Below are 25,892 nucleotides of genomic sequence, written 5' to 3' on the forward strand. Positions count from 1 at the left end.
GAAAGTTATACAGTTTTCTCAGAAACTTCTAGTTAAAGAAAAATTCGTCCTGGTCCGGGGTTCGAATCCGGGACCACCAGTTCGAACCCCGGACCCTGACGAATTTTTCTTTAACTACGAAGTTTCTGAGAAAGTTGTCTAGCTTTCCTTTGTAGCCGTATGGCTGCGCTTGGGTGGATGTCAGTGAGTAATTACTCTCTTACTACTTGAGCTGGTTAGTGTTGATACGTTGTTTGCTGACGCGACTAAACAGGGAACCAACTGCCTGCAAGTCAAGTGAAAAAAATAGATTTTGTCTCAACTGGAAGCCAATTTCATGTATTCCATTGAATCTCAATTAAATTCGCTTGACGATAACTTTGCTACAGCTTAATTCTCATCAAAGGCGCCCAATAAAAAGCTGGGCATTAGTGTCGAAGGTAGAACTTTTAAGCACTCTTAATGGAACATTGCCCTCAAGCAATAAAATATTGCTGCAGCGCGGAAAAAAAGATATCCAAACAAGCAAACTCCACATCCCTCGAAGACTTCATGGTCTGCGTTATATTTTTTCTTCCGGTGTTTGTGGAGTAAGGACGCACTTCAACTAACCGAACATTGTTATTAAACTGCACTTCATGAGCTATGCCAACCATTCTTTGCCTAAATGGCGCCCAGATCTCTTCTTAAATCTGCAGTTATTTATTGCTCATCACTAAGAAAAGCGGTACACCCTTCATAGACGGTATATAAGTATGGTTTCTTTTGGTTTGGTTTTGGAGTTTCACGTCCCAAAGCCATTCAGGCTATGAGGGGCGCCGTAGTGGAGGGCTCTGGATAATTTCGACCACCGGAGTTCTTTAACGGGCACTGACATAGCACAGTGCACGAGTCTCTAGAATTTTGGCTCCATTGAAATGCAACCACAGCGGCCGGGGTCGAATCCGCGTCTTTCGTGTCAGCTGCCGAGCACCGTAACCACTGAGCCACCGCGGCGACCCGATATATGTAGATATGATCTTGAGATTAAGGTTTGGTTTGGTTTATCGTGGTTTAATGTCCCAAAGCGACTGAGGCTATGAGGGACGCCATAGTGAGGGCTCCGGAAATTTCGACCACTTGGGGTTCTTTAACGTGCACTGACATCGCACAGTGCACAGGCCTCTAGAATTTCGCCTTCATCAAAATTCGGCCGCCGTGGACGGGATCAAACCTTCGTCTTTCGGGTCAGCAGCCGAGCGCCGTAACCACTGAGCCACCGCGGCGGGGCCGAGCATGAGATTAAGATGCAGGCGAATGTATGAGAGTAGTATGTTTGTTCGGTGTTATAATGCGGTCTTCACGATTTTGTTCTTACTTGCTCTTTCCAGAGCGTTGACAGAGGGTGTTTGCTCGCATGTTTTGTGCTAATAAAATGTTATTTCCACGTTTCAGTAAAAGTTGTCCATGCCTTGTGTTTTCCACCAAGTATCACCTCGTTGTGTATGCGTGGTGTTGCAGAAAGGTTAGAAAAAAATGACATGTAGGGCATTTGGTTACTTTTTGCCGAAACATATTTTTTATAAAGTTTATGCTAGTGGTAAGATTTTGGTAGCAGGAAGCCTTGAGCTGGGTCAGTTATTTTCAGTATATACCGGTGGCCCATTTGTTACATAAACTGAACAGAAAGAAACAATAAAAAATGAATTTATTGTCATTCGGCTGTATTCAGCACAGTCAATAATTAAACTGATAAATTAAGCAGACTGACTATTTCTGTAAGGGATGGTCGGATCGAATCACAAGAAGACCACTGTCACACGAAACACAGCTTTTTAAGCTAGAAAAGAGAGCAAGGAAGTCCAGATGTCACCGCCACCGGCTAAATTCGCAAATAAATTAACTCTTGCTATCATTTGGCGCCACCACGCTTGGGTTAAGCCACAGGTCTGTTTGTGACGCAATTCAGAATTTCTTCCTGGAATCTCATCGACTGCCTTGCTAAAGCTTACAGTATTTTCTTTTATTTGCTTAATTACATTTTAAATTAATCACTTCTATTTTTTCTGTCTCTCTTTTCCATCCAAACTCTTATCTCTTTTCACTCCCTGCCCTCCTTATGGTAGACTCCCTCGGTGTTGCTCTCCCGTGTGCTCTTCTTTTGCCTTTAGTATGTACAGGTTAATAGCAACATTTGCCTCCCGATCCTTGGCCGATCCCCCAGTGTGAGTATGTGCCATCTTTGCAAAGGCTAACAACAACATAAACGGCTGGCGTCGGCGCCGATTTTTGGGCGCGGACTCCCGAGGTTACGCTGCACCACCGTTCACTTCGGGATGATTTTGACGATTGGTGAAATGCTGCGTCAAGCCTCGTACGTATTTATTTTGTATGCACAAAGAATGGAGGGTGTATTTTTTATCAGCTTTGGACGAGCCGGCAATGTGGTCGTTTTTGCACAGCGACGCTTTTTGAGTTTTTGTTGACCGGGTCTGTGTTTCATTGTATCTGCACTTTAAAATGTAACCTTCAAAAAAGTATGCGCGCATCACTCCTGTTTATCGCTTGATTACGGACGGATTACAGACAATGGTCCGAAAATTTGGCGTAAAAGAAGAAGCCGGAGCCCATACGTATTGGGATTTTCCTCGGTGGAAAAGTTCTCGGCACCTGAATTTGCCCTGCAGTGGGCGTAGTCAGGCTAATGATGATGATGATGATGGCGCTGCACCTCAGAACGCTATGAACGAATACGCACCGCGAATAGATTTATTATGTCGACAGGCTACATACCCAGAAATCCTGGACGAGCCCAATTTTCAAAGGACAGCTGTTTTAAAGCATTTCTTTTCTCGTATCGTAAGATTGAGCTATAAAAATCAATATATCCGCAGATATATTGACAAAAATTAATAGCACTGCAGTTTGATCATCATCATCATCATTATCATCGTTTATTAACCCTTAAGGGTCCCGTGGGGAGATTACATTGCTGCAATTGAGAAATGCGAAAGCGTTTGCGTTTGAACGTCGGCAAATTTTTTTTTTTGCAACTCACAGCTGTCGCGTGACACTTCTCACTTGACTTTTGGGTGACTTCGGGAACTGTTTTGCGTAATTGCTGTCACGTGACACTTATCACGTGACCCTTGGATGACGTCAGAAGCTTTTTTGCGATTCATTGTTGTCTAACATTAGTACACATCCCCAACACACTTTACCGTCGTGCACGCCACAACGCGTTCACTTCCTGTACCTCTACTCTAACGCACTTGAACCAACGACGCTTCGTGGCGTTTTCTTCTTGTTTTTTTTTTCCTTTTCGACAGGTCATAAATGCAAAAAAAAAAAAGACCCTTCTTGGTGTACGCGTTGCGTGCCTGCCTGCCACACAGAGGGCCTGGGTTTAAACCGCAATATGGTCATTTTCGTGCGGACACGTTCTGATGACACGCTCTGCTCATAGGTCCTGTACACGCTACTCATGAGACAAGAAATACTTTTGTATTAAAAAGCGGCTGATGCCGGCGCCTCCTCAAGCCCCGAAAGCAGCCAGGGAGACCATACACGCAGCCCAGTACGAAAAACAGGAGCAGGAGTCGGCTGATACCCACTAAAACAATGCGGCCACACCCATATGCGGGTCATCCTGGGATGGGCTACACCTTTCTTTAATTGGTATGTGTATACGTGGGGTTTAACGACCAAAAGCTGCATATGGGTTGCATTTCCCGTGTGCTGTGCGATGTCAGTGCGCGTTAAAGATCCCCAGGTGGTTGAAATTATTCCGGAGCCTTCCACTACGGCACCTGTTTCTTCCTTTCTTCCCTCCCTTCCTCTTTTAGTCCTTCCCTTGCGGTGCGGTCAAGAGCCCACCGTTACTGCGCAATTTCCTGTCTTCAACTTCCTGTCTTACTGGCTCTGTGGTGTTTTTTCTACGTTTTGTGGCGCTCTGTGGTGTTTTTTTACGTTTTGTCCTTGTCTGCCGCGCCGAAGCATTTCTTGAAATATGTATGACCAACTGGCCTACAAAACAACCCTTCTCAGTTCAAAAAGCTATTTTCAATTTTTGATGAAAGTCATAATAGATGGCTCCGGATTAATTTAGGCTCGGCGGGGTTCTTTCCTTAGCGTAAACTGATTTCCCACACCAGATTCCATGCTTATACGGGTGCTCACGAGGAGATCAAGGGGAATTTTTAAACTTTGTTTGTGTATTTGCTGGCACCTGTCTCAGCACATCGTGGGCCGCAAATCCGAGCAATGAACGCGTAAGGAAAAGAACGTTTAAATCGAGTCAAAAGCAACTCATCGAAAGAGCCCGGACAGCAGCCTACGCCAATGGGGTTCCGGACTGAGAGCTCCAACCGCCGCTACAACCTCCAAAACTATTTAATTAAAATATTTTCACCACCAATCGAAAGATTTTATTTCAAGTATATACAAATTTTCAGTAAATAAATGTCTTTGTGATTACGAATTCATGAACAGTAAGGGCACAACAGCATTGCTCAGTCGTAATTTCTTTGAAGATTTTCAACAAACCGCTTAAAGGAGAAACGCGCTTTCACACTTCCGCCCGCATGGCGAACCAGTATATAAAACATCTGCGTATTTTATACATAAACTAGTAACACAGCTTCCAGAGCGGCAAGTGAACAGCCACTTAACTAAGCACCGCTGTTGCAGTCACTAAGTCATACACCGACAGTTAAAAACGTGAAAGTGAAATTGTGGTAGGAATAAGAGAGAATTAACACCGAATCCGTGCAAATCTAAAATGGCAGCCGTTATAAGTAGCGCTCTCGCTAAGAGAGAACTTTTTTCCACCACCGCTAGGCCAAGCAGTAAAATGGAATTCTGCATGATATTTTTTTTTGCAGGTTTTCACACCGCACTCATTAATGTATAGCATTTAGGTTGTCGGTTTGCAAAAACCACCCGGTTTCTCCGTAACGAAATTCCTTGATTCTTCGAGACGGTCGTGACGCCATCAGCACGGCCAAACTTGGAAGTATGAGGACTGAAATGCTCTACCACCTTCCGTTGCATTATCACATGGCCTAGTAGTTATCGGACCCACTAATCCACGTCAATCCGCCTACTGATACCTACTAATACACCTCAATAGGGCCACTAATTCTCACTAATCCACCCAGTATTCCCTACTAATCCACACATCAATCTCACCGAATCCACCTTAATTCATTTTTTCGCGGTGCACTTCCATAATTTTGGGGGTTCTTTGGGATATCTGGCAGTGGACCAACTTCCATATCCTTTAAGATTGTGGTTTACGCTTGTATTCACACTCGGTATTTGCTTTTACGCGACTAGTAACGATGGAGTGCGTAAAACCTGTGTCTGGATTAAGGTATCATCATTCTTCGTTCGCGTCTCGCTCAGGAAAAGATCCAGCACGAATACTAAAACATGCATTATTAAAAATATTACTAGCAACAGGGCACTAGGGTATTGGCACTTTCATGCAAATATGTACAAGCAAGATAGAAAGAGAGAGGCTTTGCAGCCAACTTCAGAAAAAGCGCAATACTGCCCTTCAGTTCACACCCAAAAGTACTGCGCCAGGCAGTACTCGCACACGTGTATTTTGCTAGACAAATGAAACGCATATGTGGTGGTATAAATGGATGCACAAGGAAGACGTTATTTAAAGTGACTGCGGCTAAAAAACAGTTCCACTTAACTTTTCAAGGATAGACTGCGGCTACCGACTTTGGTGACCACTTCTATAGGTGGCATTATTTATAGGTCTCCATGAAACAAAGTACTTGCAAATACTTTTTTTTATTATTCATTTTGTGGTTCATTTGCTCACAACACTTTGTACAAGAACAACAAAGATGAAATGTTAAACCTGCGTCATTCTTATATACATAATATACACAACTTTTGATTCAAGAGAGCATGCGCAGAAGCTCAAGAGATGTCAACGCTGAGAGTCGCGGAGGAGATGCAGAACATTAGAAGCGTTCACAAAGACGGTAGTGGTCAGTCAGAAAACAATATAACAATCCCACACGCTATGATGAGCTGCATCTCAAGCCCAACTTAATTACATCTTTTTAAGGCTATTTTTTTTTGCCTGTTTCAAAAAGAAAACTTTGAGACAAATAGGTGTTCTTTCAGGGAGCCACTTTTTTTTCTCCTTTGCATGGTGTGACAACATCACACCTGCGCGTTCTCCGAGTTCGAATATGCTTCCAAATACTTTGGCTCCAAACCAGCCTCTAGCACTGAAGAATAGACCCAATTTTTTCGCGACATGCCAGGATATCAGACAGGTGTAAATGTGTTCTTCCACGCTAGTACTCCCAAAATCCATATTCATCCTCGACTCTGAACACTTCCGATCGGAGATTTCACCTTGAAACAGGGAGACAAACCACATTGCCATTAAGTTTGTCATTTTCCTCGAGAAGAACTCGTATCGTCATAGAAGTGCGATGCGCATTGCATTGGCGAGGAAGCTGTATGGCGCTGGCATACTCCCATCATAGAGCTGGCTTACTGCTCTTGAGATAAATCAGGCTAGCAGCGCACATCATATCACTGCCCTCTCGTGTCTCCGTACACGCACTGCTCAGATCGTACTGCGCGCTCAATTCCTATTTAAACCTTCTGCACTGCTTTTGGAAGGAGGTGTTCCCATTTCGAGCCGTCTTTTCTCCGCTCATGTGCAGGTGCTAGCGAAGTCGATCGCGCATGGCAGGTGCTATACCAATTTTCCACTCTTTCCCCCGCGAGAGTGGAAATACGGGCGAGTTGGTTGTTCAATGTTACCTTTCCTTTTTTTTTAACATCGGAGCATCACCAACATCGCAATTTCAGTGGGCAATGCTTTGTCATTCTTCTGTAAAGGGACCTAGATCACTTATCTTGGTTTACACACCTGCCAAAAAAACCGCGACAAAGGTTGCTTCGGGGATCTTAAATGCGCGTCAGATTATCTGCGTGCTGTTGTGCGTGGCCATCATTGTGGTAATGATCGGAATGTTTGTGACATTCGCCGGAACACCAGGAGGCGACACGTGTACAGCGGGTGCTGCCCACTCTGGCAGCTTGCCCAGGCCGAATATTGGAAATCCCAGTGCGTGAATCATGGCAACCTCCACGAGTACACAGACCATGTTCATGACGAATCCGGGCTTTGCCTGTGCAAAAGAAACCAAACATAAATAGAGAAACATTAGCTGACTGAGTTGAAAAATTAGTCGCATAAGTAAGTTCGCGTGCGCTTTGTAACAGAGTCGCAGTGTTATAATTTGTGCAGAACGGGCATATTTTTATGCGAAGCATACTACTTTAGCTACCACTTCAGCCCTTCACCGTGGTTATGCGCCTCCAAATCACGTGATACATGACGTCACACCACGCGACACGATGACGTCACGACAGTAGAGAAACGGGGGCCCACCTCGCGCCGTCGCTGTGGTTGCGCGCCTCCAAATCACGTGATACATGACGTCACACCACGTGACACGATGACGTCACGACAGTGGAGAAACGGGGGCCCACCTCGCGCCGTCGCTGTGGTTGTGCGCCTCCAAATCACGTGATACATGACGTCACACCACGTGACACGATGACGTCACGACAGTGGAGAAACGGGGGCCCACCTCGCGCCGTCGCTGTGGTTGTGCGCCTCCAAATTACGCGACACGATGATGCTTCGCATTCTCCAGGCTTAACCAAGTTAAGCCTCAGCCATTTTTTTTATAATGTACATAGGCCACACAGGCTCCGTGACCATGATAATTCTTTTATCACAAGCATTCTTCAACATAACTTTCATGTTTGCTTGTAAGCGATCACTCGCGCTTGCCTTTTTTTTTTCTGCGCAGGTTTTCATGTGCTATGCTGGAAAGCCACCAGAGCTTGGCATATCAGAGAATGAAGCCCCTCTGTGTTCTGTGTTCATTGCAAAGAGCGCAACAGCCCTTCGTGTGAACAAATGTTCAGGTCATGTTCCGACAGAGGCAGAGGCGTATGGTAGCGTTTTTCATTGCTGATAACCCCTACATGTGCGTCGGTGTCTCTTTTATTTATCTCACAGAGGCTCAATTCGCCTATCCTCAGCCATAAGAACTAACCTCAAGAAATGGTGAACTTTCCTTTGTTCTTGATTGTTTTTGATGATGATGGTTCTGGTGCAGCAAGTGTCCGAGCACCTTTCGACGATGTTTCTATTAAAAAGGGCTGAGGCTTAACTTGGTTAAGCCTGGAGAATGCGAAGCATCATCGTGTCACGTAATTTGGAGGCGCACAACCACAGCGACGGCGCGAGGTGGGCCCCCGTTTCTCCACTGTCGTGACGTCATCGTGTCACGTGGTGTGACGTCATGTATCACGTGATTTGGAGGCGCACAACCACAGCGACGGCGCGAGGTGGGCCCCCGTTTCTCCACTGTCATGACGTCATCGTGTCACGTGGTGTGACGTCATGTATCACGTGATTTGGAGGCGCACAACCACAGCGACGGCGCGAGGCGGGCCCCTGTTTCTCCACTGCCGTGACGTCATCGTGTCACGTGGTGTGGCATCATCGTGTCACGTGATTTGGAGGCGCACAACCACGGTGAAGGGCTGAAGTGGTAGCTAAAGTAGTATGCTTCGCATAAAAACTGTCAGCCGACAGTCAGCGCTCGTCCCGTGTCGCTGTCGCCTGCTGTTTCGCTCAGCTTTTGCACTTCAGCCGACTGGCACAGTTGTCCGCTTTACCTAAATGGCGCTTGTCATGTGTTTTGCGTGTTCTGGTCCTTGATTTTTTTGCGCCATTTTATTCTATTTACGACGTGTATTCTCCGATTAGCTCAAACAAAAGTCTTGCTGCAATTCATTCGATTTCAAGAGCACGGGCATGCCTTAAAATTATAAAAAGTGGTAAACTATGAAAAGCTCTGGTGGTTGGTTGTTTTGAATTCCTTGATGTAGCGCCGACCCACATGAAAATGGACGCTTCATACACTTTGAATTATCTGAGTGACGAGCATATTCTGCTTTCTGGGCCTTTCTTTACGCTGTTGAATCCTGTTCCCCCGTCGCCGTTTTCAACTGTATTAAACCAGCTGGCCCAGTCAACGCTTCTGTTCCATTCAAGTGGGCATCTTGCGGATTAATGTAACATCTGTAATTTTAACCGATTCTCTGATCGAACAAGTTTTTTGGCAACAGCGCGTTGAAACACAAACGGTGGTCATTCAGGCCTATTTCATTGCTAAAGCAGCATGGCAATGCGTAAGCATAGCATGCCATCAAATAATTTTCACCGAAAGAAAACTGCCTTTTTTTAGGCAGTGCTGTTGTTTTACCACAATGCTTTAAAATTTCTCCTGGAGCTGTAAAACCCCTTGGGCTGTATATTTTTGTCAAAGACTGCACATCTTTATTTCTGTCTCCAAGAAAAGTAGAAAACAAGAGCATAGAAAAAAGAGACGACACGCTTTAGCGCTTTTTCGAAAGTGAAACGACTGACCCGGCTTGCCACCCTACTATGTCCTGAATCATCAAAAATGAAATCTACCAGCATACGTACGCACACTCTAAAGAGGCGTTTGGTAATTGCATTAGCGAGGGCGAGCTCACTGGTAATCTGCATCAAAATTCCATAACACGTCATCACACCTCCAGCCTTACACCAATGAGCATGGGCGTCCGGAGGGGGGGGCAAGGGGGGGCGGCTGCACCCCCCTGGAAAATCACTCCCTCGAACCGTGAGTGATGGCCGCACGCCAGGGGCCGTGGTGGGCTCAGCCAAAAGGGTAAAAGCAGCTCCGCTTCCACGCTTTGGGTTACATCTGCGAAATGCCGCGTCCGGGCACGCGTCTTTATGCCGTTTTCAAACCACGCCATCGTTAGCTCTGTTGAAGGCCGACCTGTTGCAGACATACAGCGGCACCGGCGAGCATGTGTTTCAAGCCGTCTTGAAATGGGTGCCTGTTTCTTTGATCTCTAGACAGATAGCGACACGGAGGCAGACAGTGCACAGTGCATCTTGTTTTCGCCTTCGTTATGCCGGCCACCGATGAATTCTTCAGGAGGGAAAGACAAATCAGCCGTGTCCACCCCCGCTTTGTCGGGCTGCTCATGGGCAAGCGGGCGATCAGTTGGCGCCGCCGCCGCTCCCTGTGCCTCCGATCCACGGGAGAGCGCAGTGCGGTAGAGGCGCCGCTATCAGAATCTTCGGCAAAGGAGATTAGCATCTTTTGTTCACGGCGACGCAGTCTCCAGAGGCGCCCCCACACCAGCGTCCCTTGCGTCTTCTCCGAAAACCAGCGCCTTTGGTCAACGCAGCCCGATGGCGCCTGCCTGGCTCGCCTGTCACCTCTGGCTGGGCCTCAAATGACAACAGCGCCCCTGTACTGTGCGAGGTCAGTGCCCGGTAAAGAGACCCAGGTGGTCGACATTATCTGGAGCTCTGTACTACTCCGTTCCTCATAACCTGAGTCGTTTTGGGGTTCTGAAGCCCATAAAAACACACAAAACAAATTTTCCTACCGGAGTGGCGAGTGTCCCTTCCCCTTGGAAGTCGCACGGAAGTAAGCCCTTGCACGTGTGCGCGCCTCTGTATTTGTGCTTCGGTGTTTTTAGTGGCCGTTTGTCAACGAAGCTGAGAACAACCAAGACAGTGGACGAGAAAACTACGAGCGGCGAGCAGTGTGCGTGCGGTTGCTCGACTGTGCGGATGCGCGAGCAAGATGGAGCGAGGTGTATGAAGCTGCGAGCGTGCATTTATCTTGTAAATAAGTTTTCGTTGTATGTATAGACATCCTTTGTTTTCAACGTGCGCGTTCAACCGTTTTTCCAATCAATGTGTGTGACGAGTGTGCACCGAGAGCGTGTAATGAAGCACAGAAATGAATTTATCACCCGTGTAATCACGCAATTCGCCCAGAAAAATCCGTGGAGTCTACAGTTGCTGTTCAAGGAAGACTGACTGAGTGACTGTAGTTGCGTGTTTGTGACCATATTGTGCTGTGTGCTGGTCATCAATCCGGGTGAGTCGAGAACCCGTATGCAGCAATACTGAGCACTCTTCTCCACGAAGTGACAGTATATTTTTGGATTTTTTATTAATTTTAATTGTTTCTTCGTTGATAAACTGCAATGTATCTCTCCTAGCCACACTTTAATTTGCTGTTTGTAATTTTTATTTCATGTGTGTATTTCACTTATTTTTTATTTATATATAAATAAATAAATTCATACCGCAAATAGTGCCTTTTTGCTACGAACATGCCCCCCCCCCCCCCCCCCCCCTCCGGCGCCAACAACCAATGGGGCCCCCCCCTGCAAAAAATTCTGCGGACGCCCTTGCCAATGAGCAGAGTTAAGCGAAACACTTGGCCTTCGCGCCAAGAGCAAATGCTGCTATGCACAGTTCACTCCTTCAAAACAAGGGCCACACGGCTATCCCTAAAAGGGGATGCGCTGGAAGACTCACCATTTCAGGAATGGTTAGCTCCGCCAGCTCGTAGACGATCGCATTCGGCGGAGTGGCGGCAGGCAGCATGAATGAAAAGGAACAGCCGATGGCCACGGGCATCGCGAGGTACAGTGGGTGCACTCCGATAGCGATTGCCTGCGAGAAAGCAGCCACAAGATATGGAGGCGAGAAAACTGAAAGTGTGCACCATCTACCCTTTTCATTGTAGGGAACGACATACAGAACACTTTTTTTTTTTTGCGCCACAGATTTGGCAGTACATGAAACGAGCTGGAACTTCGAGTCCCTTTTCGTGTTTCGTTCGAGAGTGCAGCAAAAGGGATTTTATAACTCACAATTTATTTTCACAAATATGAATGCTAGTACTGTTTGCATTGTTCATGTCCTTTTAATAATTTTAATAATGCAAGAAGTTTGATACGTCTCAGTGCGTTCACCATCGATTCTCCGGTGACCTTCATTGCAATTGCAATTCGATTCCCTGTCCCCTTTCTTCAGTTTCCGTGGCACGCGTTCTGGAGTCTTGTCGTTGACGTCAACTTACTTTTTGTTTTGGTTTCATCTCTCCTCTGCCACCCTTTTTTTCTGTTTGTCTGCACGAGTATGCGCAGTGTACATATATTCATACAACACAGGGCTCTTGCTGTGTCAGCACGTGTCAAGTGTATGAACCCGTGAGCTACTTCAAGCCATTTGTATGACTTTTAGTTCGTGGCCCTCAGCATCTATACAGATTACACTGAAATAAAAGAAATACTAGTTTCAGTTTCCATCGAATTCTAGCGCTGCGCGAAGTCGGGTGTTTGGTTAGTTCAGGCTTTCTTTTCCCGCCTTGGGCATGTCGTGCAGCTTTTCCAGCAGCATTGTCTTTTATCGCTGGCTCTCCCATCCCATATGAGAAAGGGTGTGACAGCCTGCCAGAACATGCTGGCGCAAGCCCGCTCGTGGCTCGCCTTCAAACGCGGGCGCCACGGCTATCTCACGGGCCTGCCCCTTCTGCCGGCTGCGCGTGATTATCGTTTGCGATCTTTTAAAGCGAAAGCTTCTCCACGCCATGTTCCGCGAGATTCGCCGACTCCGTCGCTTTGACCTTCAATGACCTTCAGCTGCGCTGGCTCGACCACGTGGCTAGCCACTCGCCGCGGCGGACCCGCGTCGCCGGCGCGCGCGCTCTTTCCGCCGCCGCGCTTGCGCTCTCCCGCTGTCAGATCGCGTGACTCGTCGAGCGCTTGGCTTGGAAGGCAGTGCACGCTTCGCCATAGAGAAAGGAATTTATAAAGAGCGGACATTCCGCGAAATGTGGCCCCAGGAAATATGTAACGGATTAGTTGGTACCCCTTTGTTTAGTGGCGTCACCAGCGTTAGCGCGCGCCTGCGGCGCGGGTGCGCGGGCGACCGGCGACAGTGTGGAGCAGACGAGGCAGAACGAAACCGAGACGATCGCCTGCGTGGCTGCGCCTGTGAGCGTGCGGCGTGTTTGTTAGCGCACAAACTCCGTGTTTTTGCGTCTGTCTTGGTCTTCGACGTGGAACTCGTACGGTTTCTGACGATGGCAAGGTGAGATATGTTTTTTTTTTTTTTTTTTCCCCAACTACTCCGCATTTCAAGCAGTTTCCGCTCACCACATCGGCCGGTGCCTTGAATTACGCAGTTCGCGAAGAGGCGCGCACGCTTCATGGCCTGCCGGCTGTTCTAGCCTGGTTCGTGCCACTCTTGCTCTTTCTGACAGTGGCAAGGTGAGAAACGTTTAGTTTTTGTCAAACTACGCTGCATTTGAAGCAGTTTCGCTGAGCACGCCGGCTTGCGCAATATGGCGGAGCTGTGAAAGGCACGCCTACCGGCTAGAGCCATATGGCGCCGGTCGACGCAGTTAGCGAAGGGCGCGCCCATGCCTTGTGCGTTTTGCCTTGCGGTTAGTTTCACATGGTTCCGCGTCGAGTTCTACGGGGACGCTAAATTTTGTATGGCCCCCCACAATACGCGAATTCTTTCGAGTGATACTTGTTGACTGTCGGGTAAAATATGGTGTCAAATTGAAAACAATGGGCAACCATGTCGAAAACGAGGGTTGTCGCGTTGTTAACGGGCGCGTAATTTTCAATACTGCCGGGAAAAAAGGTAACGCATGAAAAGCTCAAAAACTAGAAGACTCCGTCGTCTCTCTAGTGGAAACGCGCATGGCACTCGCGTAGTGACAAGGGAGTGCGCTTTTCAAAACGTCCGGGGAAAAAAGTACACTCCTAGGACTTCCTAAAAGCACGAAAACCTGGAGCTGGTGCGTGGAAAGTTGTCGTCTGATCCTATGAAGACATTCAAATTGCACCCCGGCATTTGTTGTCAGTGCCCCAACACTCTGTGAGCGACTGATTTGGGAACCCATATTGTAGCCGTCACGGTGCCAAACTTTTGTCGATCAAAACGCGCAGTTGACTTACAGCTTTTCGGGCGCAGAGAATAACTTCGGGGATCGGAGGAATGTTTCTCAATCACTGGGAGATATCTAGTAGTATTGTATGTGATACATCAATATGCCGCGTGCGAGGTTCGTAAAAGCATGTTTTCCTTGTGCGTAATTTCGCCGTTCCTGGGTTTCGCCTGTTCGCACAGTTTCTTTGTAAGGTTGATCAGAATGACACCCGCTCGTAGTTTACACTTTTCAGCTTACGGTGCCCGCTGGTAGCGACAGCCACTGTTGTTAGCCGTGTTGCAGTAACAGTGGACGCTCAAGAAGCGCGTAACGAGCTTAGTGATGTGCCAAATGGCGCCAGAAACTGTGCCGGTTTATATGCACCAAAATAAATGTCAATTTCACTAAGCACCTGCTGTCATTTCTGTATTGGCACCTTTTGACGAAGGCCGTGGCGCAGCTGCGTTGGTGGCCGGTCAAGAGCGCCCGTAATGTAATTTTTCATCTTTCTGCACCGAAAGTAAATAGATAACAATAGGAGGCCATACTGAACAGAAATAATGCGCCGTGAGGGCGAAGCAGGCCGCAGCGCATGCTAGCGTTCCAACTGCGCGCCTGAAACCGAAACCCGAAGTTTCTCACCCAGCCGCTTGGGGCGCTGCAGTCAATTAGGCCGCTGGATCCTATGGGAGTGTCCGCTCTTTATGAATCCCTTTATCAATGGCTTCTCCATGGATCCGAGCGAAGCTGGGTAATCTCGGAATTTTACGTAGAGGACCTTGCAACGTCGTCAGCAAGCGGCTCTGACCACCCCGCGGATATAGGTTTAGAAGAGTGAAACCTTCCGAAATTCTTTTTTTTTTTTACACAGCCACGCGTTGGGGCTGCTGGTGAATAGGTGACCATCACTTCGGAAGTGGAGGCACCAGCTACTGTCGTTACAGAAAAAACAATGGCAGTAGCCAGTCGAGCTGGCCTGACACCTCCGCCACCGTAAATTCGCAGTTAGTCCCTCAGTTGCGGCACTGTACGAGGAGGATCGCTATATGGTCGCTGTCGAGGCATAACGCAACAGGTTCTCGGAAGCAACGTTTGCTGCAGACATGCATTAGCCTTCACTAGGCCAGGAAAGTCTCGAGTAGGACTGCAGTGCTGAGCTCGCGTGGCTGTTTTATAATTACACGTGGGGAGGGTAGTAGAAACATTACGAACCTGCTCTTTGTTTCAGAGCAGATGTACAACAAGAAATAATAATTGCTTCTCATTTCCTTCACTTTATCTCACCATTTCACAGACGACGGGCAAGAGTATCGAACTGATGGCCGTGTTGCTGGTGACCTCGGTGAACATGGAGGCGGCGAAGCAGAGCACCAGGACCGTGAACACGTGAGGCAGCACGCCGAGGACCTTCACGTGCTCTACGAGTAGCGCCGACAAACCTGATTGCTGCGAAGAGAAGAGCGAGAATTAGAGGACTTTCGATGATGTAAATTCAAACCATCCTGAACTCGCCCCTTCTGTAAAGGGTTAGCAAAGTGCCGAAAGGACGGGCAGAGAGCTCGGCCTGAAGAAGGCTGCTCTACTATCCTCACTGGGCAGGGGCCTGAGGAAAGAGCCGAAAACACTGGAGAGGAGAATTGAGCTCCGGCTTAATGATATGGCTCGATAGCGGAAACGGCTAATTCCAATGTATGCAAAAAGTCATTCTCTACTTTACATTGATCGATCCCTGGGAGTCCTCATGCCCCTCCTGGCTCATTGGAGCAGTGGTTAAGCGATGCGCCACTGCTCTGAGATGGCAGGTGCTCCTAGTGGTGGCCCTTGTGCGGCCCAGGGTTCTTTTGCCGAGTGACGAATCGCTAATTTAACTGCCACCTGCCACGATGGCCAGTTTGCTCGCTATCTGGTGGGCAGGTTGTGATGACGCCACAAAGTCAAGTAACCTAGGATGCAAGTGCCTCCCAGGTTGCTCTCTAGGGAGCACCCGCCAAAGCCATGCCCGTGATTTTTCGCTCACAACGCCGACGCCGACAAAGCGGACACCGGATTTTCCGCTGAACGGGGCCTTCAACGCTCTCGCGTTAATAGCTACGGCGTCTCTCATAACCTTAGTTCACGTGTTTGATTCCAAAAAAAAGTATTCGAATGCAGCGTCAAGCAACGCGCAGATGAATTGCTTGTGAATTCTTAAAAGCCGCAACACGTTATGTTTGGAAATGTAGAACCCGATGAGGACAAACGTAAAAGAACTTTTAATGCGATGGCATTAGAGTTCTCGTGTCACCAAAATCTCGCGAATGGCAGGCATCTCGAAGTTCACTGATTGGTCAAGAGAGGTCACGTGACCTTAAGACTTCATCACAACCTGCCCTCATGAGCCTCTTTTATTGGTCAAGAGAGGTCACGTGACCTTAAGACGTCATCACAACCTGCCCTCATGGGCCTCCTTTATTGGTCGAGAGAGGTCACGTAACCTTAAGACGTCATCACAACCTGCCCTCATGAGCCTCTTTTATTGGTCAATGGAGGTCACGTGACCTTAAGACGTCATCACAACCTGCCCTCATGAGCCTCTTTTATTGGTCAAGAGAGGTCACGTGACCTTGCAGCGTACTCACAACCCTCCCCCCATGGCGGGTGGCAACCTCACCGCAGAATCATGAGCAACCTGCCCATGTGGCAGGTGGAAAATAAAAGACCAGTCGAGGGAGGTCATCTGGTCATGTGACGTCATCACAAACTGCCCTTTGGGTAGTGCGAAACCTAGTACCTAGACAATAATCTAGATACAGAATAGAAATGAAAGCTCATAAAAACAAAATACGTTATATGCTTATTTCGGCACCGTCACAGCATAGCTGATGCTTGCTAATGCAGCTAACAGCCCGAATATGGTGGTTGATGGACCGACAATTGAAAAGAAACTGGCGCAAACACACACAGAAGTTGCAGCAGAAGCTGTTACAGGTGTGAAATCTGATGCTAACGCATTTCACTCTTGAGGGGACTTAAGCGTCCCAACCACTTTTGAGTTTGTCCTCGTTTCTTCGTGCTACCTCTCCAGCTATGCAAAAAGACCAAAGATACCAAACCAAGATACTAGTTTATTAGGTGCGACATCGAGGTAGTCCCTAGCGCCTCCTACTGGTCGTGTACAGAGCCTAGCTGTGTTTACGACAAAGGCCGTTAGCTGGTCGTGTTCCCTGCACCAAGAATTCGGCATCACAGCACGTAAGGTCCTGGGCAATACAACGGCGTAGAAGGCTTCGCTTTTTCTGATATTATCTCAGTTACAAGCTTTCAGGCGTAAACCTTTGCAGCTAGTAAGATTTCACCTGAATATTAGAACTGATAAGTCTGATGACGATGCCGAAAAATGTCGCCAGGGATACGACGACAAACCAAGCGGGAAGATCAGCTTATTTGTAGTCCATGCACTGCTGCTCGTGATATCCACAGACCGTCAATGTATTTAACTAGCGGCACGGAGCAGAAACTCGAAGGAGACTTCATGTAAGCCCTCAGTTTTGAAATAGGAAGGCTGTTTTGACAGCATGCGAAATCTGACTGCCCCGTTCGCTTTATTCATCCCGACCTTCCATTCTATACTTGTGGGTGAGCACCCGTGCTTGCCACGCGATCGAACTGGCCGACGGCTCTATTATTCGAGAAAAAAATCTTTGTTCCATCTTGTGCGCGATGCTATTTCACCACCTGAATTAAGTTAGATGGGTACCGAAAAGCATTTTTTTACGCATGAAATGCTTTTAGCTCCCGTTGTCGGCTGTGTCGTGACGTCACGCCTAAACCGAGAGACAACATCCGGGCGCTGAATTCCACTCGTCCGGGCACCGAAACGAGAGCATCCGGGCACCGTACGAGATTTAACGAGACTCTCTAAGCCCTCCTACAAGACCGGCATACAAGCGCCGCTAGCTTCGCGCCGAACGGGTGATGGCGTTTCTCCCTTCCTGTACGGTGCGGTTCGGGTGTCCACCGAGATGACAGAGAATTACTTCGTAATTTCCTTTCCTCAAAAAGCGTCCCGTTCAAAGGGCAAGGCATCGTGCCGAACGGGTGGTGGCGATCCGTGGACTACCTGGCAGCGCTACAACATGCTGTCGCGTTCCACTCCTAAAGGCGAAGCTTAAGCGTCATTAATTAGCAGTTAATTAGTATGTAGTCATTAATCAGTTATTAGTCACTAATTAGTCATTTGTCATTACTTCGTCATCAATTATATGTGACGTAATCCAGTGGTGACGTCACCAGTGTCATACAGGCAAAGTGGTGCGGAAAACGCTTTCGCCTCTACGCACTTTAGACAGTTTCGAACACGCTGCATATACATTCTTGTCAGGCCTGCGTCTCGTCGTGTCCGCGTACGCTTCGTGTTATGCCCGTAAACATTTCATGCTTAATCTACTCTCGGTTACGGGAGAGGCAGAGATTTTTTTTTCTTGGCGATATGTATGGATCCTGCGGGTCTACAGCAGGGCTCGAGACGATGCGAAGAACTCCGAAAGTTTTCGTGACAACCAGTATTTTGAGAACATTAACTGATGGCCGGTTCAATGAGCCCATCTTCGGATCAGTGCAGAAATTTCAAAATAAAAATGTCACTCTTTGTTTCGTGTTCCATGGCGCGCATACCAACTTACTAATGTGCGTGTAGCTGACCGAGTTCATTAACGATGTAATGCATTCCTGAGGTCTCACCTTGCATCCCTCGGCTAGGCACATGCCACCACCGATGAGAATCATGACCCCCCATTGAGCCCGGTCACTGGCCTCACGCCACGTGATGATGGCCCGGCCCTTGGGGTTTCTAGGGTCCTTGGGAATCACAAACAGGAGGAACGTGGCTATCATGGCCGGGGCCGACGACTTTATGTACCTGCGCGAGAGGAGTGGGGAGCGAAGCCTCACTGCATCAGACACCATATTCTGGATAGAGCACGCAAAACTCCTCAGTTTCACCGTTCAAAGCACTCGCAATCGCAGCACAGAGGCGAGCACACCATTGTGCCAGAGCAGGACCGCAAGGTTCAGGTCTTCTAAGGAAGTCTGGCGTTCTGTAAGCATAGCTTGGTACTACAACCATTGCCATTCGTTTCGCAACATTTCACCATTGAGTGATGCATATTTAACTGAAAAATTCGAAATTTGTAATTCAGCAGGTATGCTGTGAACATCCTACCGTCCTTCCGGCTCGACTAGCTTTAGATATAAGGCTTAAAGCCACAAAATCAGTACTTCAGTATTAAACTTTAGCTAATGCTGTCCCGAATTTGAATGTCACTTCCTTTGGGGACTGCTCCTGAAAGCCTCTCTTGAACATAATTTTGTTCGCGAAGCACGTCGCCGCATAGCAAAAACTAGTAGGCCCACTTAGGGTATCGCGAACGTTTTGTTGAAAATGTATCCTTTATGTGCCGTTAAGAGCCGAAGAGTAGATTGATACTGTACAGAAGAGAATATATTGTGGATGACAGGATTTGTGGGGCTACAAAAGCGGTTAAGAGTTTTGCCCCCAAGTGAAGATCATTACGAATGAAAAAAAAAATGTGATTACACAGTAACGCTATCGCAAACGGTCGGCGACAACTGAGGACGTCGCCCTAGAGTAGTCAGTCATAGAAGACTGATGCCTTACTAAGGACGACATTCGCCGTAAAATGTGGTCTCTGCATTTCATGAGCAACCGCTATTTTCATCTCCTATCTTCAACGTTGTCGCTATTGTTTTGTACAAAGCCCTCTACTCTTTTTTTTTTATTCGAGCTGTTTGCCATCAGGCATAATGAAAAAGGAAAGAAAGTTATAAAAAGGAGTGCAAACAAGCCTCGCTTAAAAAGCGGCAAAAGTTCGTGATATAGCGATTATCTAGAGTCCACTTGGTATAGTCGTCTGCAACGTCCCATCTACTCTCAGCGCGTTGTTCCTTACTTTTTGCTCCCTTCGTAGACTATTTTCTTCTCGGCAGTTTAATACCCAGGTGCGCAATTATTGCAACACTCACTTTTCGTAAGGAAGCAGTTCCACCCATCCGGGGAACATCTGGGGCTTCATGGTGAACCACAGCAGGATCATCGATGTCATCAGGAATGTGACACATATTTCCGGAAAGCTGCGATGCAACACGCGATAACAAGGAACTTACACACAATAAACATGCTTGTTATATGCAAGCTTTACTATGATCGTGACCAAACATATATAGGCGCTTTCTGTTACAGCGGTAAGATGAACTAGGGCCCTTCATCGTGCCCTTGCGTTATGAACTCGCTGCCAGCGCACGTCTTAACCTTTTTCATAAATTTTTCCATTCTTTGCCTTTTGATAACCCCTACATAAAAAGAGCCCACCGCATCGCCTGGTCCAGCCACAGTAATGCAGTGTATCCCCTACAAGCCCATATTGTGACATTTCAGCAGTCATTTTTTCAGCGTACTGCACGAGACTGCAATGACCTGCCCACCGAAGTTGCCATTATCATCAACCCACTAGAATGCAAGCGGAGCATCGCCAACCTTTCATCTTAACATTGTTTAACATTGTTTGCCAGATACCGTCCACTCCCTCATGTAATGTCTCAACCGAGACCTTTGAGGAAATAAATAAATAAATAAGAGAAAAACAAGAGCAAGGAGAAAGTCGGAATCCGATTCTGGAGCCCAAGCTCGCTCTTTAAATTTTCTAACCGATAACCGATAATTTCGTCTACACACCAAATCTATCAGTAAAAAAAATTTGTTTGGAATAAGGGTGTTAATAAAAACTATACATTTCTTTCAACGCCCTATTCTCTCATCCCTGTACTATGCTTTCATTAACAGTCGCCTTAATTATTGCCTATCATCATGGGGTAATACCTATTCATGCCATTTGTCAAGTATTTCTTATCTTCAAAATCAAGCGCTTCGAATTTTACCTTTCAGCCCATATACAGCCTCTGCTTCACCTCTTTACTCTGACTTAAACATTCTGCCTTTAAAATGCCTCCCTTAATCTTCGCTTAATTCTTCTAATTTACCGCGTTCGCAATAATAATAATAATAATCAACTTCTATGTTTTTCTGCATCTTTCCTTGCTAATAGCAATAGCACTAGATTCTCTGAGCAAAACAATATGCTTCTGCCAAAAGTGAGCACAAATTATGGAAAACAAACTGCTCTTTTCTCCGCCATAAAAACCTGGAATTCATTACTATTAGCAATCAAATCCGCATGCTCGCCGCCCGCTTTCTACGCTTTACTAAAAAAACATCTGTTATCAACACATTCAGCTTCATGCCATAGATAAGGTTGCTTTAATCTCATTTTCTGTTCCCCACTCCGACAGCAAACGGTCATATTGTTACTCGTCTAGAACATCTTTTTTTTTCTTCGTCCGCTTCTGCTTTATTATAACTGCATTTATTTATTGCCCAATGTTATCTGATGTCTTTTGTGTTCTTTCTCTTGCCCTTATGCTTTGCTGTTTTATGCCTTTTTTTGTTAAATTATGCCCGCTAACTATTGTATAACTTATTCATTGGCGCAAATTATACTAATAGGTTTTAACTTGATTGTGTACGTTATTTCCGGCTTCTCTGCTAAACTTGTGCACTTTTCTTATGTATCCCTGATGGGAGGTCCCCCAGACAGTTTTACTTTGGGACCTCCTACTGTACTAACATTTTTTATGAAACTTATAACTCATTTTTGTTTCGTTTTAATAAACCTTCAACCTTCAAGCTTATTGTATGTAGGTGCACCTCACATGTATATGATGCTAATTAATGGTGCGTTCATTTGATTTTATTTGTTTTAGCCATTGACGACACCTCACATTTCCAGGGAAAGGGCTGATTGTCTTCCATGCATTCAGGAAAGGCCTCCCATGTAACTTAAGTCGTCAATGTTACCAGGAATTGGGGATAGAGCACAGCCAGTGCCTCTAAACATGGCGGCCTATCAGGTTCCTTTCTCCAGGCACTCGGTCTTTCTCTTTCCTTCTTACGTATCGGATGCCGTCAATGCGGAATTTCTAAATCTTCAGTGCCATGCGCCACGAGGTGGCGCATGGGGTAGTTGAAGGGTAGCTGCTGAAGAAGGGTAGCTTCTAAGAGAAAGAAGAATTTTTTTGTTTCTCGAATAACCTCATGAGGAGATTAAGGGTATCAAGCCAGAAACACAGCTTAAAGGGACATGTCCTGCATCGATACACTACTACCGTATTCTGAAGACGAAGAGACCACTCTCACCGAAAACGGAGCTTTTAAGCTCAAAAACAGAGCATTTGTGCTCCTTGGCTCTTGGACTGCTTCTCGTTGATTACAACGCCACTGTGGAGATCTAATCCACGAGATATCATGTGTGCGCGCGCAATGTTTAGTGCTGAAAGACAAACGCTGTGCCGAGCAGTTGACTACCTTGCAAGCTATAACTCATCCGTTGATACAAACTGATGGCGGTCTTAAAGATCGTCAGCTGCGAAGGATTGCCAAGCGCTTTTCGAGAGCGGCGCACTTGAGCGACAACGTTTGTCAGCGCCGCACGCTTCTTGCGCATTCCTCTGCTTCACTGTCAACTCTCTCTTGAATTTTTTATCACCCTCTTTCATTTTCCTCGTGCAGTTCATTCTTTCATTCTGCTCCTTGACTTTGCTCGTTCATATCTTAATGCTCTTGACCGAAAGGCAGCGGCATGCATGCTCAACAAACGGCTTTTGCCTGCGAGAAGTCACTGTCAAACCGGCCGACGTATCAGAGAGGCTTTATCTCTGCCTGCGCATTGCGCTATGCACACAGCAGACGGGCGATATTCAGGTGGTCGACCGAAAGGCAGCCGATCGTCTTCGCAAGACCACTCTCTCAATATCCATCTTTGCACAGCAAGAAATGCAGCCCTGTCTTGTCCGCTCGCAAGCGTGCGCTCAGCATAATAATAAGAGCCCCCAACCGATAACGAATAGCTTTTTTTTTTCCTCTTCTCAGACATAGGATGGCGTGCATGTCGTCTGAACTTCGATGGATTGATAAAGTTTAGAAGTAGAACTCCGGGCGAATTTTTTTCCATTCTTGTGTCGCACGTGCTTTTCTGTTTTTTAACTATATATTCAAGCATGTATATGTCCTAATCCGGTGCCTCTTTCTCCTATGCACTGTGTTTTCGACCATTCACACAGTTTCATAATGAATTATCAACTGGTCCACTATTTCTTTCTAGCCACCGTGTTGGCTCAGTGGTTATGGCGCTCGGCTACTGACCCGAAAGACGCATTTTCGATCCCGGCCGCGGCGGTCGAATTTCGATGGAGGCGAAATTCTAAAGCCCCGTGTACTGTGCGATCTCAATGCACGTTAAAGAACCACAGGTTGTCGAAATTTCCGGAGCCCTCCACTACGGCGTCTCTCATAGCCTGAGTCGCTTTGGGACGTTAAACCCCCATAAACCGTAAAACAAACTATTTCTCTCTTGGCAAACCGGAGGATATTCATAAATATAGCGTGTACACATTCATGAGAGGAATAAGCCGGGCTAGTTGGTACATCAATTGAATAGAAACAGCGCAGTAGACGGGACCAAGAAGAGAGAACACACAGACACAGGCGCTGACTGTCAAGTGAAAGAAGTTTATTGCAGCATCGGCAATATGTAGAAGCCCATATCTCTCTCCCCCCCCCCCCCCCCCCCCCATGATAAATAACATGAAAACATTAAAACTAGGTTACAAGTTTCATCGCAATCAGCCATCGAGAAATCTGATTTCTTTTCTTTTCAAGTTAATGGAAGGAGTGCTGACGCATTTTTCTCCTCGTTTTTGAATGACATACGCTTCAAATATTTCACGTTCAAGCTGGTTCTTGTAGCGTTTGAGAACCTTTGTCCGATCCAAAGTGGCAGTGCACTGGCACGTGGTCACGTGTTCAGGCAAGCTCTTTCTTGTGCCGTCTTTAATGTCTCTATTATGCTCTCTGAGCCTGTCATTCAAGCAGCGCCCAGTTTGTCCAATGTATGATGACGCACATGATAATGGGATATCGTAGACGACTTCCTTAGTGCATTCAACGAAAGCTTTTTCATGTTTTTTCCCGCACTTTTTTGGCAACGCATCTACTCGGTTGACCAGCTTGCGCAATTTTTCCAGTTTGTTTGGCGCGGAGAAAATCAACTTGACATCGGACCGCCCAAAGGCTTTTTTCAGCGGATGACTCACGCCGTGCACGTACGGGATTACAATAGTTATTTCTATTCCCTGGTGCTTCTGCGCCCTTGTGGCTTCTTGCCGCCCTTGTGGCTTCTAGTTTTAATTTTTTCATGTTTTTTTTTTATGATGTGGGGGAAATATGGGCTTCTACATATTGCCGATGCTGCAATAAACTTCTTTCAGTTGACAGTCAGCGCCTGTGTCTGTGTGTTCTCTCTTCTTGGTCCCGTCTACTGCGCTGTTTCTTTTCAAATGGTGTACACATTGCACGTGGAGTGCTCGATAAGGTTAATCTCTTAGGAGGTATATTTTTCAATTAAGTGGTGGAATAAAAAGGTGTTATGTCCTAAGGAAGGTCTGTAAATTCTCTTGACAGATTACTTTCTGACATATGCTGGTAATACAGATGATAGCAACCACGACCACAATTTCTATACTTGCCTCATGGGGCCCAGGTCATGGTATCTTCTCAGCATCTCTGCCCGGACTTTTTCTGCTGACGCTTCGCCAGACGGACCTCTCCTGCACGACATAGTACATGACATCGTGCTATACCCTAAAAAGTATTTGCTTCAGGCATAAGCAAGAATGAAATCATGGGCATTTTCAACGTCGATATTGTCGTACACGATTTTTTTTTTTCACTGAACAGCACCTAATCATGTCAGCCAGTCGTCAACCCGTCCCCACTTACTTGAAAAGAGGGTAATAACTTCATGCAGATACCGAAGGCAGTAATCATGGTTTAAATTAACAAACTTTCTTAGACTTTTGAATGGAAAGCGAATATGAACTTGATCGAGTAATAATCGAAGGAGACCCAGAAAGATTAATAATGTTTTTTTTTTCTAAAAGTTGCAATATGCATATACTAATTTTGACTTCCTTGCAGATTTACAAGCAAAAATTTGAGTACAAATATTAGCGCGAAACCCTAGTATCAGCAAAACGTTGAACCATTATGAATGCTGGTGCACTTTGCTTCATCGTAAAGCCTCCTAAATAATGACCCGCGTAAATCTTCAAAGAAGGCTCACCCTAACCTCTTCCCGGATATCTTCAGGGCACCGAACTGTACCAGGAGAGTTTGCGATTCGCACTAAGCGTCCCCTCTTCACCAAGAAAATTTTATATATTTACAGGAGCAGTATAGAAGTGGTGCTTTAAGGCGTCACTTCTATGCCACAGTTTGTCGCTGTCTCCACATCTCAGTTATCGAACATGTCATTACGATGGAGCAATTTCCACCAATGTAATAAACGGCTGATTCTGCCAGTAAGCAGCAAAAATCTTAGCCTTAAGCCTGCATAATTTCTTGATATTCTCGCGTACGCTCTAACACGTCCCGAAAGACGAACGCTGCCCCAATGAATGATGGGACTATCTTACATTGCTTTTCTTGCAGTAAACTGAAGGTAGACCCAACCGATCAGGACACAGAGCAGCATGGTCGGCACGTTGTAGAGCATCCAAGTGGCGAAGGTAAGCTCCGAAGAGCCAGGGAACATGCTGTTTGGCAAGAAAAGAAAGTAGAATCTTAGTCTGCTGTTTATAATTTGCGGTTCACGGCCAACTCCAGCTCCTGCGGAGTTTTGTATGCGAGGCGCACTATGAAAAAGACTTTACTCACTCATCCATAATCCCCTTGAGCACGAGGTTGGGCCCAGTACCGATAAGAGATCCAGTGCCTCCAATGTTAGCAGCGTAAGCCACAGAGAGCAGCATCGTCGTGCGGAGTACCTTTTGTCGAGATTCTGCCCTAAAAGAGGAAAATTTGCACTCACTGTTAAGTGCGTCCGACAGAACCTTCGACTCCTTCCCTGACCTTATCACGCAAGGAAATTGCTTACCTTGATGCCTGTTCAC

At 46.7% G+C, this 25,892-nt stretch overlaps 1 protein-coding gene across 3 annotated transcripts in view; it reads right to left on the minus strand.

Annotated features, from left to right (window-relative positions):
• Positions 1 to 4,362: 4,362 nt before the first annotated feature.
• Positions 4,363 to 25,892, minus strand: part of LOC149365123 (Na(+)/citrate cotransporter-like) — a 52,791-nt gene continuing 31,261 nt past the window's right edge. For all 3 annotated transcript variants that reach the window (XM_089575201.1, XM_089575202.1, XM_089575203.1), the window contains exons 7-14: positions 25,657 to 25,785; positions 25,416 to 25,535; positions 24,468 to 24,548; positions 19,854 to 19,961; positions 18,552 to 18,729; positions 15,117 to 15,278; positions 11,423 to 11,560; positions 4,363 to 7,133 (exon numbers count right to left, since the gene is read on the minus strand). In XM_089575201.1, coding sequence (XP_089431327.1) covers positions 6,921 to 7,133; positions 11,423 to 11,560; positions 15,117 to 15,278; positions 18,552 to 18,729; positions 19,854 to 19,961; positions 24,468 to 24,548; positions 25,416 to 25,535; positions 25,657 to 25,785 — 1,129 coding nt within the window. In that variant the 3' untranslated portion in view covers positions 4,363 to 6,920. The remainder of the gene's footprint in view (positions 7,134 to 11,422; positions 11,561 to 15,116; positions 15,279 to 18,551; positions 18,730 to 19,853; positions 19,962 to 24,467; positions 24,549 to 25,415; positions 25,536 to 25,656; positions 25,786 to 25,892) is intronic.

This window comes from Amblyomma mixtum, chromosome 2, assembly GCF_055824585.1.
Source record: "Amblyomma mixtum isolate Tamu chromosome 2, ASM5582458v1, whole genome shotgun sequence".
Taxonomy (NCBI): domain Eukaryota; kingdom Metazoa; phylum Arthropoda; class Arachnida; order Ixodida; family Ixodidae; genus Amblyomma; species Amblyomma mixtum.